Below are 20,149 nucleotides of genomic sequence, written 5' to 3'. Positions count from 1 at the left end.
GACCATGTCGATCAGGTCTTTTCAGTCGAATAGCCTCACTCACGCAGTGTAGCTGGGCAGTGCAGAGCTCCCTGTCGACCGTGACATTCTTTCTAGCATTTCCTAGTGCACCATGCCCTCCCAGTCCCACTAAACATGTATATCATGATCTTTTTTGGATGACTCTCGGTTTTGGTGTATCTCCTGGAGCCACCTACTCCTTTCTTTCCTTCATATTGATGTATATGCACCATTTCTCATCTCCCGTGACGATTCGGTACAAAAAGCGCTGCTTATGACCGCGTGTGGCTCCATGGCGGGTGAGATGCTGAGGAGCAATTTGAAGGCGACTTTCTTTGTTTTTGTTTTTCGTTGAGCTCGTGAGGCACCAAGGCTGATTTGGAAGGTGATTGAGAATCATTTTATGATCGCAGTTCATTTTTTCCGCCAATTCACCACTGTTTTGGCGACCGTTCCCCTTCAAAAGTGATTAGAGACGTTCTTCATCGAATTCAGAAGTCCATCCGCTACGGAAGGTGCCATCGACATCAAAGTCGCTATTTTGCACTTTCCGTGCTGTAGACTCGCCTATAACACCTTTTCCATACACGTCGGAAGTGTTCCAGCCTGCTTCGGCAGCTTTTTGACCTCCAGCAAAGCAAAGGAATCGCAAAGAGCAGGAATCGAAAATGTTAATTTTTGCCTCCTGAGTATTCCGTTTCTAAGCCGCAAAACTAATAAAAAATAAAATTACTGAAAAATACAATTACCATAGTTTTATAGAGCCGAAAGAGTTCTATCGAATGAGTAAGTAACCGTTATAAAATAAAATAAAATATAAAAACACTACGAACTTATTCCTCAACCTAATATTTCGCATTTGGAAAGTAATTGGAAGAATGTTTCTCAATTAATTGAAACATTATTATAAAATTTTTATGGTACAATATTCTGTACTTGAATTTCATCCTCTGAAAATTTTGTAATGTAAAATTCTACTTGATAAAAATCTTTATTGCAAAATAATTTATTTTTATTGATTAAAGCTTCTCCCTAATTGAGTGTACGAGTGGGAAGGGGACCGCGTTTGCTTTGTTATTCACGGTGATGTTGGTGCTGTGGGTGAGGGTTCTACTGCTAGTCGTAGATTTTGTTCACGTTACAATATTCAACGTTTACGTGATGGACGCTGGTTTATCCACAAAGCATTTAGGCTTTACATACCCCACATATTCACATACATACATGAATTCACTGGTGCGATAAGAAAGGATAATTTGCTCACCGAAACGACGACGCAGTAGATCCATTGTTTCACGGGCTGTTTGGCAAGTAGCGCCGTCTTGTTGGAATCAAATGTTGTGGAGATCACTTGCTTCAATTTCCGGCATCCGACATCCGGCATCAAAAAGTCGTTTATCATGGCGCGATAGCGGTTGCCATTCACTGTTACATTGGCGCCAGCCTCGCCTTTGAAGAAATATGAGCCGATGTCTCCTCCAGCCCATTTTTTTTTTTTTTTTTTTTTGGTGGGTGAGGTAGGGTTCAAAATGCCTTCGCACTTACAACGACCGTCGTTTACTGCGTCGTGTTGTGTGGCTACTAAAACGATCCCTCCTCTTCTTCTGGGGAGACACCCTTCCCGGAACTGTTTTCTATATTACTTCGGGAGGGCCCAGAACGGCATCCATAAAGGACCAATTCTATTCAACCACGTCTGGGTCCACCATATTTGTAGCCAGCTTTCAAGCTATAGGCTCGCCTTTTTGTGTCTCTGTTTCACTGTCTCTCTTTATTGCACTGTGTCGAGGTCTATCTTTTTTTCCGTAGTACGTCCTCGATGTACGTTGCTCGCCTTTTTTTGTCTCTGTTTCACTGTCTCTCTTTATTGCACTGTGTCGAGGTCTATCTTTCATTCCGTAGTACGTCCTCGATGCACGTTGCTCGCCTTTTTTTGTCTCTGTTTCACTGTCTCTCTTTATTGCACTGTGTCGAGGTCTATCTTTTTTTCCGCAGTACGTCCTCGATGTATCTCTTTACGGCATTCCAGGTGTCCTCGCGTTCGAGCATTTTGCTGATTATGTTGCTAGGTGCGATGTCGCGAATCTGCTCCCTCAGAGCATTTCTTTCCGCGAGCCATCTATTACAACTAAAAAACTGTGTGAGTCCTCCAGCCCATAGGACACACCAAACAGGTGCTGACAATGAATGTAATGGCTGTTCCTGAATAGCTTCGGGTTGCTCTGCAGCACAAATACGGCAAGGTTGCTTATTGGTTAAAATGGACATCATCGCTGAACACCATAAGTTGGCCTGAAGGCGCGATGAACACTTTTGACAGAGCGTCGATTTTTTCGAATTTTCGTAATACATTTGTTCGATGTGTAAACGTTGATGATGCGTAAGTCTTTCCATGATGAAATGTCAATGAATACTCAAAAATATTATTTATTTAGTTTGATAGTAGTCACGCGTGATCTGCCAAAAAAAAGAAACCCTATTCGAAAAAGTACCTCCAATCTGATCACCCCTCGTACACATATGTGTGTATATAGGATGATATCATGAGCTCTTTTCAGCATTCCGAGACGAATGCTTTTTATCTTCCTTTGGATGCTTTCCATTTCAATTCAACCGGGCTATTCGGGTCATGTTCTCCGATTTCGATGTAACTCAAATATGTTGCTCTCTGGTCAAAATAATGAGACACGTATTTTTTTGTTCGCCCGAAAAAAATTTTTTTCAAGAGTTATCGGCAATTTTGTTTTTCGGCTCAAAATCGATTTTTTTTAATTTTATAAGAAATTTTTTTTTTTAAATGCCCATAACTTAGTCAAAAATGAACCGATTTTAATAATTCTGGGCTCAAAATGATCGTCATTACTTACACGAGCGACTTAATATAGAAACAATTGCAAAAAAGTAGTTGAAAATTTTTTATTTAGCAAAAAAGAAAAAAAATTGAAGTTTTTTCGAAATTCAATATTTCAAAAAGTGTATTTTTTTTTTTTTAACTTTTTCCAAATCAAGAGGACACCTCAAACTTCAATTGAGCTGAATGCCCAGTAGCTAAAATGAGTTGTTTTTGAGTAATGAATTTTTGAGTAAAAACCCTGTTTCGCACTTTTTGTTTTTTGGAAAATAAAAAATTTTCAACAACTTTTTTGCAATTGTTTCTACATGAAGTCATTTGTGTAAGTAATGGCGATCATTTTGAACCCAGAATGTTTAAAATCGGTTCATTTTCGACTAAGTTATGGGCATTTAAAAAAAATGCGAATATAGATGCTTTCCATTTCAATTCAACCGGGCCATTCGGGTCATGTTCTTCGATTTCGATGTAACTCAAATATGTTGCTCTCTGGTCAAAATAATGAGACACGTATTTTTTTGTTCGCCCGAAAAAAATTTTTTTCAAGAGTTATCGGCAATTTTGTTTTTCTGCTCAAACTCGATTTTTTTTAATAATATAAAAATTTTTTTTTAAATGCTCATAACTTAGTCAAAAATCAACCGATTTTAATAATTTTGGGTTCAAAATGATCGTCATTACTTACACGAGCGATTTCATGTAGAAACAGTTGCAAAAAGGTAGTTAACATTTTTTTATTTTCCAAAAAACAAAAAGTGCGAAACAGGGTTTTTACTCAAAAATTCATTACTCAAAAACAACTCATTTTAGCTACTGGGCATTCAGCTCAATTGAAGTTTGAGGTGTCCTCTTGATTTGGAAAAAGTTATAAAAAAAAAAATACACTTTTTGAAATATTGAATTTCGAAAAAATTTCAATTTTTTTTTTTTGCTAAATAAAAAATTTTCAACTACTTTTTTGCAATTGTTTCTATATTAAGTCGCTCGTGTAAGTAATGACGATCATTTTGAGCCCAGAATTATTAAAATCGGTTCATTTTTGACTAAGTTATGGGCATTTAAAAAAAAAAATTTCTTATAAAATTAAAAAAAATCGATTTTGAGCCGAAAAACAAAATTGCCGATAACTCTTGAAAAAAATTTTTTTCGGGCGAACAAAAAAATACGTGTCTCATTATTTTGACCAGAGAGCAACATATTTGAGTTACATCGAAATCGGAGAACATGACCCGAATAGCCCGGTTGAATTGAAATGGAAAGCATCTTTGGCAAAGCCTAGAGTTTTATCCGAACCGAACACAAATCGATGTACACTTCTTATTTCAAGATTTATTCTTGAATTCATTCTGATATTTCATTTGTATAATTTTCACTACTTCATACTTTGCAGAAGTTAAATTTGTTAACTCTATTTTCGTGGCATTCTTCACGAGAAGCAGGAATTTACTATTTATGCGCTTTTATGATAAAATATTTGAAAAAAAAACGCAGACTTTACACTTATAGACGCACTTGCATTCGAGGCAGGCGCAGTTGGTTAGTTGTTGTTTTATTTAGAACTATTAAAATCTTTAAAGCACGAAATTTACTTTCTGAATATATAGTAATTTATTTTTATTTAAGTTGTTTACTCTGATTAGCACTTGAATGTTTGTGTGACACATTTCTATAGATCAGGTTACCTCTCTCTACATATACATACATACAGATTTTTTACATACAGCATATTTTAAAATATTTGCTTACATTGATTTAATACTTGATTTTATTTATAATTTATAATGAAATTTTTATTTTTTTAATGGTTCGTTTTTGGTTTTTTGCCCTTGTATTTAAATAAACTTCTTTATTTGTATATTATTTTATTTTTTAATACACAAGTACGTAGGTACATAAGCTAACATTATTTTCATACATCTGCAGCAACAACAATTCAGTGTTCATTATTAGCTCGTTTATTTGACATGCCTTTACTGTACATAGTTTTACATTCATATGTTACACATACATATATACATATACGTATACATATATATGCATATATTATAAAAGTATTTGTGTAGTTGTAAAATACTCCTTTAAGTTACATAAATTGAAAATAATTCTAAAACTAAATTATAACGTAATTGGCAATAGAGTTTTATTACTTCATTTGGTATATGTGTGTGTGTGCATGTGTATGCTCCCCATCTTAAGATTCAGCACAGTATTTGCTAACATATATTTATTTATTTTTTTTTCAAATTCAGGTCTTTTTAGAACGCCGACACATTTGAAAGCTAAACGGTATAAAAATCTGCCCTGCACATACCAGCGCAGCTTTCAAATAAGCCAAGGAAACAGTATTGACGACCAGAATTGACGCTTCTCCAGTTGACTCTTCATATGGATTTTTATCTTTTGCCTCCAAATACCAAATGGTCTTAGCATTTTTTTTTTAATTTTCATTTTTTTTTTGCACTCTTCCTCTCAGCATCAAAAGATGTACAGTTCGAATGCATTGGGTTTACTTAATTTTGTATGCGTGTATGTGTGAGTCCATTTAACGACGTCCAAGTCCAAAACCGTATCTGTGCGGAGGTGGATCCTGAAGTGAGCGTTTACCCAGACCAAAACTGTAGGGTCGGTTGCGTTTTTCATCTAAAGCCAATGATAAATAAAAAAATATATATATATATTTCATAAATTACTCCAATCGCCACGCCATCACTCACTCACCAATAATTGACGCATCGTAAATATTGCCATTGTAAAGATCATCAATGTACTGATCCTCATCGTATTCACCACGTTTGCCCAAGCCAAAGGAGTAGGGTCTTGCTCGTTTGCCCAGTCCGAAGTTATACACAGGTAAACGTTTCATTCCATTGCCACCGTTGGTGTAGGTGTAGGCACGCCGACCCAAACCGAAAGCGTAACGCTCCATACGCTTGTCATAGTTCGTGGCACCGCCGATATCATTGTCGCGCACTTCTTCATTATCGATTTCGGTGAGTAGTGTGTTCGGTTGTTGTTGTGGTATATTAAGACCGGTCGATTTGCCATCGGCACATGCGATCAGCGTCAAGAAAGCAGCGAAGGTGGCTAGTACTAATGCTGGCGCATACAGGATGCGACTTATGTTGGGTTTGGCGGACATTTTGAGTGTGCGTGCGATCCTGAGTGTGGGTCAGATTTTAAGCTGAAATGTTGAAAAGAACATACTTAGTTAAACGAGAAATTGAAGCTATCGTGTGTAGGTAGCAGTTCATTAAATGTTAAAGCTGCTGGAGAAAGTACAAGCGAAAGTTGATAGAAAGAGGCGAAAGCGAAAAATAGCTTTGCAAGTAATGTGGGCACCGAACTGAGAATTTAATAAATTTGCTAAATGGTAACATCACTCTAGCGGTATAAATCAAAAAGGTTCTAATTTTGACGATTTATTTCTTCTTCCAAAATTTGTTTCTTATAATTCTGATGCAAAATGGTGACGACTAAGTCAATCTTCGAGCTCGTCGTTTTGTTTTCAAGGTGTACAGCTATTCGTAAGTGTATACCTGGAACAATAAGCAAGCATTTTTATAATCCACATGCTATTGCTTTTGGAAGTGCGTAGTGTTGATTTTGAGTAAAATACAATTTTTTTAGCAAATTATTATCATTTCTCTTTATTATGATAATATTGGTACGGCTCAATTACGTATCGAAAAAAAAATATCGGCCAAATGGCCGCCGCGTCCTTAGCGGCACACCTCCATCCGATGGTCCAAATTTTCGATGACCCTAAGGCATAATTGAGGTTCTATGCCGTTAATGTGCCGAATTATCTCATCCTTTAGCTCTTGAATTGTTGCTGGCTTATCGACGTACACCTTTTCTTTCAAATAATCCCAAAGAAAGAAGCCCAACGGTATCAAATCACATGATTTTGGCGGCCAATTGACATCGCCCCGACGTGAGATTATTCGGCCATCAAATTTTTCGCGCAAATGAGCCATTGTTTCGTTAGCTGTGTGACAAGTGGCAGCGTCCTGTTGAAACCACATATCGTCCACATCCGTATCTTCCAATTCGGGCCATAAAAAGTGCACCATCTCATCGATCCACTCTTGTGACTGATTTTTTTTAATAGAAATCGCATTTTTACCATCAATAACTCACCGTATTCGATTGATATAGTGCCCTGTGACTTCTACTTATACGGAAAATAGCGTTTGGCCATGAAAGGAAAACGTTTTGCGTGCGTAGAGGCCATCCAAAAGACTTTGTACCCACATTTTAGATTGCGCAAAACAATGTATCGAGGCCAGAGGGGACAATTTTGAATAAATAAACTCGAAGTTATCAGAACAAATCTTCTGTCGTTTCTATTTTAGCTCAGTCTTATTTATTTTGGGCTTCACCTTGTACTTCACACCCAATCGGAAGGTTAACTTAAGGGGTTAAATTAAAGTACATCGCGACAATGACATGGAAATCAAATAAATGTTCAATAGATTATTCAACAATCCAAGCACATGTCATGTATGCATGTACATACGCATCGCAATTTAATGAAAATTAGTTTTGTTGCCGTTGATTGAAAGTCAGGAGCCAAGCGAGGTCATATAATCGTGTGAGCATCTAGAAGCTGATGGGTGCCTTTCTTGAACTCTACTAACTACCACTTCACCTCATTGTCATCATTTTGTCGTAACTGCTGCTGCCACTGTTGGCTGTCATCGCCTTCCGTCTACTTCGGAGAAATGTTGAGAAATTACGCGCTGGTTGTGCATTGTGTGCATATTAATGCTTGCAACATTTGGCCAAGTTAACTCGGCACTCAAAGTGGGTAAATATTGTTAAAGAATTAATGCGTATGCCATTTGCTCGCAGCACATAAAGGAGCGCTTTAAAATTGCAAAATAATGTCGTGTTAAGTACTACATTGGCATTAAGCAGAGTAAAAATAAGAAAAATTATGAAGTCCTGTTGGTGGCAGATAAAGTTGGAGTGAACTTAATGCGATAAATAAATGGCATCTAGTGAATTTGCAGTTAAAGATCGGCATTTGGTAACAAAAAACAAAACAAATTTATGTACATCAGAAGTTATGCTGTTTTTCTAGTAATAAAGAGTGCAGACATAGAGGTCGTGTATGGCTCGCACTATCAGATGAATGGGATGCCCTTCAATGCGCGCTTTGAAGAACTTTTTCGTTAACATTTTGGCATTGTGGTGAGTGAATTGCAGTGCTATTGATGACCAGGCGAAGCTCCATCTTTTCTGCGCTTTCCTGAGAAATAAGTTGTGTAATTCCCCTTCAACAACAATCAGGGAGATGCCGATGACCGGGTAGGAGGTCAGATCAATTCAGTCTCCTTTCTGGCAAGCTCTTAAGCAAATTCATTTCCCTCTATGTTCCTATGCCCTGGAACCCTGATCAGACAAATGTTACCTGAACACCTAAGAGATTTGATCTCCTCCTTACAGAAGTTTACTAGTTTGCATTTGCACCATGGCGTCATCAAAGCCTTGATCACGATTTCACTATCGGAGAATCTTCTAAGGCAAGTGGAGCCAAAATAAATGTACTCCGTCCGGAGTGCGCGTTCACGGAATACAATAAATATATGTGCGGAGTAGACCGATTCGACAGAAATTTCCCCAATACCGCATCGCAGACAGAGAAGAAAATTAGTGCTTCAATATTTGTTCATGACTGATAGATGCTTGTGTTCAAAATGTTTGGCAGCTTTACTGCCGAAGAGCGCAACCGACAATGCCTCAACTAGCGTTTCGACGACAATTGGCGGTATAGTACTGCAAATATTACGGTATAAAAGCTAATCGGCTGGTCCGTTGTCCTATCACAGATATGCACAAAAGCCAGATCGAGTTCAATACACTCTTCGTTATGGTTAACTGGACATTTTGTTGTACCATGCAATCGTCAAGACGCACGCCTTAAATAGGATCTCGGCCGAATACCTATCACATTTTCACCTCAGTGGATTCGTCAATAAGCAGAATTGTCGCATTTGAGCGAATGATAATCGCCAGGAATGATTGCCGAAAAACCAATGCACCTACAAAGAGTGACTTATGGGGTGGAAGAATAATAATACATTTGAAAATGCACTTCATTTTCGTGCTCAGAAGGTCAAAATATATAATATATAATATAAATAAGACAAACGAAGTTCTAGGAAATACCGGGTTAAATATAGCATTACTTTGAAACTGGGCCAAAAAGTTTATGTGTTAGTCAACCAAAGATTCCCCTAGGACGCGTTTTATCACTATTCCTTTGGCTATTGATCATTGACGAGCTCCTACAGACTCTCGATGATCTCGGATACGAAGTTCAGGGCTTTGCTGACGATCTAGTCATCATGGTTAGGGCAAATTTGACCCTACTATGTATAACTGATCGCATGCAAGTAGCTCTCGACATTACGCAAAACTGGTGTCGGGAGAAAGGACTGCCGTTAAATCCGAATAAATCTTGTGCGGTACCCTTCACTCAAAGAAGGAAATTAAGTCTAGGGACTCTTAAATTAGGGGATGCCAACTTAACTCTATCAGGGAGTAATGGAAAAATCACTAATCGTCCATCACAAATAAAGCCCTGAGAGCCCTACACATATGCCAAGGGCTTTACGGCTAAATATGGGGTCTGCGGCCAAAGATGATGGCATGTTTTATAAGAAGGTTTTATAAGACAATAATGGTTAATGATCACCTATGCCTCTCTGGTATGGTGGTCAAAAGTAGACCAAACTAAGACTTAGATAACACTTAACAAGGTATACAGAATAGCCAGTCCGAGCGTAACGGGAGCAATGTGAGCCTGCCCCACGGCGGCTTTAGGAGTGATCACTGGCTCCAATCTACTCTATCTTGTAGCCAAAGGGTCGGCAGTCAGTGCAGCTCTAAGGTTTCCTAATCTACTTCATCTGAAAGAAGGCAATCTTACAGGACATGTAAGAATTCTGGGTTCAATTCTGAACTCTGCGTGCCTGACAGTCCACGACAAGATGAAAAGGAAACTAGAATTCTCCAAGAAATTCAAAGTGGTCATTAGCGATCGCTTAGCGTGGAGAAACCTTTAAATAGCCTTAAAACAAGGCTCACAGATGTGGTTTACAGATGGGTCCAAAATGGAGGACCACATTTCAAAAAAGCAAAAGAAATGGGAAACCCCACTTCCGTTTTCCAGGCGGAGGTCCACGCCTTAGAGCTGTGTGCCAGAGAATGTCTACGGAAAGGCACGCGCGATGTCAATATTAACATTTTCTCTGATAGTCAAGCAGCTCTAAAATCGCTGGATTGCTTCTCATTCCAATCAAGGTTGGTCTAAGAATGTTTTAAAATCCTTAACTCTCTAGCATCAAGAAAATCTGTTACCTTGATGTCGGTTCTGGGACATGAGGGGCATGAAGTGAATTAAACTGCGGACATTTTAGCGAAAAAGAGGGCAAACACTCCCTTCATAGGTCTTGAACCTTTCAGAACGGATAAAGGCAGAAGCAATCCTTAACCTAAGTAGAAAGGACATAAAACTTTATAGTGAACCACTAACAGGACACTGTAAACTTAATTATCACATGAAAAAGATAGGTGCGATAGAAAATGATTCCTGTAGACTCTGCAAAGAGGCACAAGAAACTTCAGAACACGTTCTATACGACTGCCCAGCAGTGGCACGACGCAGACTAAATTACGTGGGAAATGGGGCTATAGATCCAAACCTCCTGGTAGAAATTAAATTAGGATTTATTAACCGCCTAAAACTGTTTGAGTAGACTACATGGCGGCTGAATAGATCTCTTTAGGTCGCAGTGCACAAGCAGCCAATCGATAATTATAATAGTATTACGTGAAGCTATAGACAGGCCTGTAAGTTAAATCGTAAAATAAATAAAGGACTTTTTGTATTTATTAATTATATTTCATTCCAAGTTTCTACTCAATTATTTACCCTACTACTCCTAATCGTCCTTCATTATTTTAAATTTTCTTGTCGCCAGCTCGAGCTCACTTACACAGCCATACATATTTAGACAGAATATAGACAGAATTTGTTAGAGTTAACTATTGGTATTCATAGCTTAAATCACTAAAATAACAAAGCTTGTTGAAATCGCTGAAAGCAACACGTCTGCCGTACATAAATTTGCATATTTCATGAACTCCCAAGGCCAACAGTTTGCGCCAGTTGCTATTGAGCAGTCAGAAATAAAGACAAATATTGACGCTGAAGCTCAAAAATTGAACTTGACAACACTCTCACCGTCTCTCGCAGTTGCCGGTCTGCTTCAAGCAAATAATAGCAATTAATGAAACTCTTTAAATGAACTTCAAAACGATACAAGTACCAATTGAAGGCGAACCAAATTTTGGAAAAACAAACTTACTGTACTGAGGACTCGCCAGGAATGAAAGGGAAAATTTGTCAAATAAAAATATTCGATTAATCAATCCATTATTTTGTATTTTACACTATGCTGCAACAGCATACATCACTCAGGACCATCAAAGAGATTTAAGCATTTCAGTGGACCATTTCGGTCATAAAAAAAATTAAGTCAATATTTTACTATAGAAGATGGTGGTTGTTTTCTCTAAACGTCGTTAAGGCTGTTTTTAAGTGAAGTACAGGGTTGCCCATATTCGACGGACCCATGTATTTTTTGGGCCCATTCCAATCGACGAGGCTTGTCCGCAGGCAACAATCTTTGCGTCAATTGAATTTTATACGGAAATAAATGCAAATCATTGCGGATAATTCGTTGTAAAATGGTCCGAGCAATGCCCAACTGCTGAGAACGGCGATTTTGGGATGTCCTTGGCGACGTCTCAACACTGGCCCGTACAAGAGCAATTTGGCCTATTTGGATTAGAGTCGAAAAACTTTCGTACAAACTTTTAAAATGGTGTTCTTAGAAGGCGCACTTTTTACATTATTTAATTTTTTATACGCACGTCGAGTTTTCACAATTCACTTCTTTTGTTGACTGTAAATTTCAACAATTTGGGAGCGCTCGCGTGGCATGTACTGTTCCATGGTAAAAATTTGCTTAGACTGACGCTTCGAACGCGGTATGCCATTAAGCGATTTGATGTCTCTGTCAAAAGAAACAGGGTTGCAGGATGGGTCCGTCGAATACTGGCAACCCTGTAATACAAAATATTTCCATGGAAAAAAATTGGTTAAAGCGCGTATCCGATGCACGAAAAACGATGTACGGAGTGTGCAGAGCGGCTCTCTTAAAAATCATCAATAATCGTAAAATTATTAAATTCTTATCAGAGCAAATATACCTATGAAATAATACGTTTTTCAATTTCAAACGTTTATTAACAAAAAATGCTTACAAATTGAATCTTTAAAACAATAGCCATCGCTAGCGACACATTTTTCCCATCTCTCAGGCAATTTGTGGATGCTGCGCCAAAAAAATTGGCCGTCTTTGGTCGCAAACCAATCATTGAGCCATTTTTATCTTCTTCGTGAGAATTGAAGCGCTGCTCGGAAAGTGCGTGGCCCATCGATGCAAACAAATGATAATCGGAAGGCGCCAAGTCTGGTGAGTAAGCCGAATGCACCAGCGGTTCCTAATCGTACGTCTCCACCAATTCCCGGGTCGCTCTTGTTCGATGTGGCGGTGCATTGTCATCAAGAAAAATTACTTTGTGACCCCGATCGGCATATTCTGGGCGTTTTCGGTGTGTAGAGCTGTTCAAATCACCCAATTGTCGTTGGTAGCGTGCATCGTCGACTGTTTCACCTGGTTTTAACAGCTCGTACCAAATCATACCACGCTGATCCCAGAAAATACACACCGTGCGGACCATACGATCGTTTACGCTTGGGATTGGAGAAATACACCCATTTTTCATCACCCGTAATGATTCGATGCAAAAAAGACTTCCTTTTGAACCGGGAGAGCAGCGTTTCACAAGTGGTTTTTTGGTTCTCTTTTGCCTTTAAGTCAGTTCATGCGGCATCCATCTTCCGACCTTTAAAATCATGCCCATGTCTTTCAAACGTTTGGAAGTCGTTTTTTGGGTCACTCACAACTGCTCTGACATCATTTCTTGCATTTGATCATCATCTTCGTCCGACAATGCTTGCGATTCGGCGTCCTCAAACTTTTTCGGTGGACGGCCACGGTCCCCGTTCTCCACGCTAAAATCACCACTTTGGAATTTTTCAAATCACCTGAAGCACTGTGCTCTACTTAGAGCATGCCCACTATAAGCTTCTATAAGTATTCGATGAGCTTGAGAAGCGGTTTTCCTCAAATGGTAGTTTGAAGGCACGAAATTCGACATTTTTAAGAGCGACAAAAATGCATTGTTGTATGAAACGTAACAAACAATGAACTGAATATTGTTGACAGATGACAGACGAAAAAAACAAGACATTTGGGAAGCTTTAAAAATACTCCTAGCAACATCTATGGACTAATAGCTGAAAGTCTCATTTCATAGGTATATACTTAAATTATTAATAGACTGGAAAGAAAATATTGTAAAATTTAAGCTTGGTAAGTTTACCATATTTAATTAAGTAAAATAGGCTGCGAGATCATTTCCAGTAGATTGAAGTAAATAAATAACTAAAATAAATAAAAAAAAAATAAATTAACAAGAAATATTTAAAACAATTTCTTTAAAATTTCTCTCTAATTTCTGTCACTCCAATTTGTACACTTGTATTTTCAACAGTTTTATATTTATTTTCGAAAACCAATTAACTGATTCAACAACTTTAGCTTTTTACAAGAAATATCCCAGACACAAAATCATCAGTACCAAGATTTATACGAGCGACCTAAATATGACTTCTATAAAACTCTTTTTCTTTGAATGCAAATATAAATTGTATTTTTACTCAATAAATATGTAATTTGGTGGAAGTACTCAGTACTTTTATTTCATTTATTTAAAGGGTGGTCAGATTGGAGGTACTTTTTCGAGTAGAGTTTCTTTTTTTTTTGGCAGATCACGCATGACTCCTGTCAAACTAAATACATAATTTTTTTGCAGTATTCATTGACATTTCATCATGGAAAGACTTACGTCTCAACAACGTTTACAATTCGTACAATTTTATTACGAAAATCGATGCTCTGTGAAAAGAGTTCATCGCGCGCTCAGGCCAACTTATGGTGTACATAACTGTTCTACCGTATGCACTATTCGGCAAACTATCAGCAAAGTGATAATAATTTTATATTACTGGAAGATACTCAACCGATTAGACCACCTGTAGACCGAAGTACAGAGAATATTGCGGCTGTCAATGAGAGCTTTGTCGAAGATCCGGAAGAATCGATTCTGCGCCGATCTCAACATCTTTGCCTTATCTTATGGCACTACTTGGGCGGTTTGGCGCAAAGATTTCGGTTTGAAAGCATACAAAATTTAGCTAGTCCAAGATTTGAAGCCGGCCAATCTTCCAAAGCGCCATAATTGCAGTCGTTGTGTTCTCGAAAATCTCGTCGAAGATGCGCATTTTGGGGCTCGAATTTTGTCCAGCAATGGGGTCCATTTTTGCCTTAATAGCTGCATTAATAAGCAAGATTGACGTATTTGGGCTGACGAGCAACCCGAAGCCATTCAAGAAGACCCATTAAATTTATTGAAAACCACCGTTTGGTATGGCTTATGGGCTGGAGTATCCGTCGGCCCATATTTCTTCAAAAACGAGGCTGGCAATATAACAGTGAATGGAGAACACTATCACGCCATGATAAATGACTTTTGGATGATGGAAATTGAAGCCAATGATCTCTACATCATTTGGTTCCAACAAGGCGGCGCTACTTGCTAAACAGCCCGTGAAACAACGAAACAATGGATTTACAGCGTTCTCGTCTCGGTGAGTAATTTATCTCTCGTCTCGGACCAGTGGATTGGCCACCAAGATCGTGTAATATCACACCTTTGCACTTTTATTTGTGGATAAACCAGCTTCAATTGAGGCATTGGAAGTCAATATTACTAAAGTTATTCACAGGATACCGACCGCACTACTCCAGTGAGTCGCGAGGCATTCAAAATTGGTATTTAAGGATGGCCGAATTACGACACAGTTGCGGCCAACATTTGAAAGGGATTATCTTTAAAAAAATAAATGTCATGAATGGTTCTACAAAAAAATTATAAACATTGTCCAATCAATTTGAATTTTCGTTTTTTTATTTCAATTTAAAATCCGATATCTCTAAGTTGGTCATCCCTTACTTCATGCCTAAAACAGAATAAAAGCTTTTACAGAGCTTTTAAAGCTAATATGAGCTTAATCTACTAAATATAGCTACACTGTAATCTGTTTTAACACGTTCCCTGTCCCAATACAAAAATGCAAAATGGACCGACAAGTCCAACAAGATTTTTAAAAAAATTTGTTTTTTTGTAGTCATAGGATAGCCTTAGTAATAATAATAACTAAAAAAAAAAAACGGATGTAGGGTATTTCTACCTGAAACACACATGGTCCATGAGCGTAGAGGGACATTTTTGCTTCTGCATGTTCATGAAACACATGTGGTTCAGGGAACTTTTTCTATGCTGACACACATATGGCTCAGGAACGTATCAGTGCTTATCAGTCGCACGTTTCCTGAACCATATGTGGCTCAGCGGACAGGGAACGTGTTAAGCGGACACCCAAGAGAATGAAAATTTTGTCCGCTTATGGGAGGTGCCCGCTTGCGAGAAACGTGTAAGAAAAGTTAATAATATAATATGTTATGGGAGAGTGGATGTGTAATGTGGGCGGTTACCCATTTATTTGCTTAATCACCAGAAGGCATGTTGAAAATGTTTCCGATCTCCAGTGTTTCGGAAAATATTACATAAAAACTGGTCTGAGGGCAACCAAATACCCAGCATCAGAAGTATCAAAAATATCATCAAAGAATCAAAAATTGGATGAAACTCGCCAAAAACTCATACTTAAATCGGAGTCATCCGCATACTGCACAGTTTTTAGCAACATCACGTATCAATTTTGTATATATTTGAGTTATTTTTAGGAACAACAAATTTTACTTATTTTAATCTCAACCGAAATCGGGCAAGGAGAAACGCCCTCAGTTGATGTGATCACAGGTCACGGTCTCTCATAGGTCGATATGTTCAAAGATTGAACGTACTTCATTTCAAATAATTGAAGTTGCAAGATTGAGGAGGAGGAAGGGCCTATCAGACACCTTTTTTGTTACTGTCCCGCGTGGCAGATACTTTGGCTCATCGTTTCTAAATGATACTGATGACCTTGGCGATATAAGTGTTAACCAGATCAGACGAGTTTTCTCTTAAAACAAATTAGTTTAGCGAGGAGTAGCAGACACTGTGGTATTATAATGGATCGACAACGGTCTAAGTGAGTTGGTCTAGAGACCGACTGCCACTTCTACCTACCTCTCTAAACTAAAGCACGCGATTGAAGAAGAACTGTTTCTGTAGTTTTTGATGTTCCACACAATCCCTCGTCGTTACTACCAGTTATCCCAAAAACACCATGCCCTTCTTCTTCAGGTGATATACTAATTAACAATGTTGACTTGAATAAAATTTCTGTTTTTTATTATTCAATCCGTCATCTCCGATCTACCATCTTTCATGTCATCTATCATATAAATTTTGTTTAGGAATGCACATTGCTTGAGAAAAAAGAAGACCATTGGTTTTGCTAAAATTATTGCGCAAATGGATTATGGACTACGACTACGACTACTAACGTGCCGGTCAACTTCGTTTATTTCTGCGATTTTATCGATATATTCTTTAACATAAAAAATGCCTGAACGGAATCGACGGCACGGTATCGGCACCATTCACTATTTCGGAAAACCAGGGGCCAAAAAAAAAACTGTAAAATGTACCGAAATTTCTCTTTGTTCACTTCCATTGCTAACACCCTGTAACTCACAATTGAAGGGATCGAAAAAAAGGCAAATGCATTTTTTAGTGTGAAATATCAACTTGACAACGAGCATAAATTTCAAATTATTTGATCGATACTTTACGATATATCGATCGATACAGCCATCTACCGAGAAAATAATGGATTACTTTTTCCCCAAACTAATATAAAGGGTTTTCCAATAACAGGTGTTATCTCTCGCTATCGCGAGATGATTAACGATTTTTTATGGTCGCAATCAGATGGTGTTGATCTGCACAACTGCGCTACGTGCCACACAAGCAACGAAACCATTGATCTTTTGCGGGAAAAGTTTTCGGACCGTGTTAGCTCTCGAAGTGGTGATCATAATTGGCCGCCGAGATTTTGTGATTTAACACATTGTGACTTTTTTCTTTGGGGCCACGTGAAAGAGAAGGTCTACGCCAACAGCCCAGCGTCGATTCAAGACCTGAAAGATGGAATTCGTGCGGCTATCGAGGACACAGGGCAGCCACTTTGCAATTCGGTTATGGAAAATTTCATAAAAAGGATATTGTCCTGTAAGCGTGGTCGTCGTGGTGGTCATTTGCCTGATGTTATTTTCCACTATTAACGGCATACCTTCCTCTTTATAATGAAATAAACAACATCCGATCATTTATGTTAAAAAATAGCATTTTTCTTTGAATATCAAAATAACACCTCTTATTGGAAAACCCTTTATTGGTTTTTGGTCGATTTATCGCGTGAATGGACGGACAGTCTAAATCGACTCCTTTCATCATTCTGAGCATTTTGGTGTATACATATATCGATTCCTTTATGCTGTTACACGCAACCGTTATGTGAACAAAACTATAATACCCTTGCACACGAGTGCGAATTTTAGAAATTTATTTTATATATTTTATCAGTTTTTGTTTCTAAATCTCGCGACCACTTACAGGTTGAATTACATTTATTAAAGATGTGGCAAATTGTTACATTTAGAGGGCGTTGACAGCAATCAACAACTCGCACACCTGGCCCATCAACACTAATGCGAATACATAGCGTGGCGTAAAGAAGTTCATTGGTTGTTTTTGTGACTTTCGCTCAGTAGACATTGCATACCTTGCGGCGCTTGCAGGAACGTTGCCGCATTTTGAGCAGCATTGCGCTTGGCGGTGATGTGTTGACAGGTGTGCAGATACAAAAAACCAAATTAGAAAAAAACAAAAAGAAATGAAAAGGAACAAGAAAAATAATGAAAGCATGACAACGCTGCTATAAAGAACGAATCATCTTCGTAATGGGCGGAAGTTATTATTGCTTTGGCGTAAACGAGAATGGGGGAATGCACATTTTCTTACGCAGCAAAACTCGTTGCCGGTGTCTGAATTTTTTCTAGGAAAACCCCATAGATAGCGTGCTGCAAGTGGAGAAATGTGGAAATATGTTTTTGTTGACTCAAAGAAGTGAAAAACAAATTAATTTGCCACTTGAGTAAATATGAAAAGTGCAGGAAGAACTTTCTGGGGTGAAAAGTCTTGACTCAAATTCATTACAGGTCAATTGACTAGTTGGCAATGTGAAAGCAAAGCAAAATTAGATACGTACACATATAATGAGACCAAATCCATTTAGCCCTTTTGCTTCTCTTTTTTGCCGCCATTTGTTTGTGTAGCTGGAGCTCAAATTTCTTTCTTTCGTTGTTCATTCACCACAGAATTTAAACATTCATTTTAATTTATAAATCCATTTCACTGCCTCTAAGTCGACATTCCAAGTGTCCGTAAAGTGTTTGTGTCACCTTCTTCTTGTGACGATTTAGTATTTTAAGCGCTGCTGAGGAATTTTGTAATGCGTGAAGGTGTCATTCAGCAATCCTTTCGACCAGAAGGGTAAATGTAAAGCTGACTTTTATTAATTCTTAAAATAACACAAAGTTTTTACAGATTCAAATACTAGTATTAAGAATGAAGAAATAAGATGTATTTAATACAGCCTAGAAGAGACTAGCACCAGTTGCATACCCACGAAATTTTTCAATTTAGTAGAGTTTTCTATGATTTTGATATAAACTTTCAGTTCGCCCCTCATGTGCCGATAAGTAAATTTTCTTTATACTGATGGGTCCAAACTGGTCTGTGCAGTTGAGTGTCTATCTCCAGGAACTTGGCTGTGCTCAATGTCTATGGCTGTGAAACCACGCCAGCTACTTCAAATTTAGATACGAGGGTCGTTTGAAAAGTCCGTGTAAAGCCCGAGAGATGGCACTACTGGCGCGTATCGAGATTATGTTTAGTTAGTAGCAACTCTTTGAGCTATATGAGCCCTACGACGACATAGACATAGTGCAGCGAATAAAGTTCCAGCGGCTACGTTGGCTGGGTCATGCCGTCTGAATGGATATAAACGCTCCGACTCTGAAATTATTCGATGTGGTACCAGTTGTTGGTGGCATAGGGAGAGGAAGACCTTCTCTTCTTTGAAGAGATCAGGTGGAGAGGGACTTGGCTTCACTTGGTGTGTCCAACTGCTACCGGTTAGCACAAGAAAGAAACGACTGGGGCGCTTTGTGTTTGGCCTTTGTTTGAATCGAGTAGGTCGAGTGATTTTCTTTTTCCATCACGACAATGCAGCAGCTCACGCCTCAGCAGTTGTGGTTACAAAATTTATGAAAATAGTGTTCCAACTCATTTCTTCTTCTTCTTTTTCTTGATTGGCTACACGATTTTAGCCGAGTTTAACAAAGCGCGCAAGTCGTTTCTTTCTCGTACTTGCCTGGTTATAGGTTAGGTTAGGTTGGTATGGTTGCCCAGGGGAAGGGGCACACTTGAACGAAGAAAGATTCGTCCTTTGTGATTCCATTATGAAGGTGGTGAGGTGAGAGGGAAAGACTGATGGGATGCAGGAAGAGGGCGGGGAGAGGTGGTGATGGGATGGTTAGGAGCGTGCGGATTACGAACGATGACTATGTTTGCGTCAACCGCTTAATGCTGCTGATGAAATTCATCAGATTTTTAATGTCAGCGCCAGCTATATCAGCAGGCATGGCAAAGAAGTAGGAGCCAAGATGCCTAGATCTTACCCTCACCAGAGCAGGGCAGCTGAGGAGAAGTTGCTGAGATGATTCCACCTCATCCCCCATACATCCGACGCAAAACGGACTCGAGGTGATTCCGAGTCTCACATCATGCATTCCTCACGCATTGTGTCCTGTGAGAGAACCCACGAGATTAGAGAGCTGATATTTTGTCAGCCTCAGAAGCTCACCCGAGCGCCTCCGGTCCACTCGTGGCCAGAAGGACTTCGCGACCTTACATGTTTGTGTACTTGCCCAGCGCTCGCTGAGTTGGTGCGATGCCCATCTTTCCAGGAGCAGACCGCAGGTAGTCAGGTCTGAATATAGAGTTTCAACTCGTTTCATA

The 20,149-nt window shown here is 38.7% G+C and overlaps 1 protein-coding gene across 1 annotated transcript in view; it reads right to left on the bottom strand.

Moving 5' to 3' along the window:
* Positions 1–4,435: 4,435 nt before the first annotated feature.
* The window catches only part of LOC129253113 (allatostatin-A), a 68,824-nt gene continuing 53,110 nt past the window's right edge, over positions 4,436–20,149 (bottom strand). The window contains exons 2-3 of the mRNA XM_054891368.1: positions 5,570–6,032; positions 4,436–5,491 (exon numbers count right to left, since the gene is read on the bottom strand). Of these exons, the coding sequence (XP_054747343.1) occupies positions 5,394–5,491; positions 5,570–5,990 (519 nt within the window). The 5' untranslated portion in view covers positions 5,991–6,032 and the 3' untranslated portion in view covers positions 4,436–5,393. The remainder of the gene's footprint in view (positions 5,492–5,569; positions 6,033–20,149) is intronic.

Source organism: Anastrepha obliqua, chromosome 1 (genome assembly GCF_027943255.1).
Source record: "Anastrepha obliqua isolate idAnaObli1 chromosome 1, idAnaObli1_1.0, whole genome shotgun sequence".
NCBI classification, from domain to species: Eukaryota; Metazoa; Arthropoda; class Insecta; order Diptera; family Tephritidae; genus Anastrepha; species Anastrepha obliqua.
Note: the sequence above shows the minus strand (reverse complement) of the source record. Positions and strands in the feature narration are given on the sequence as shown.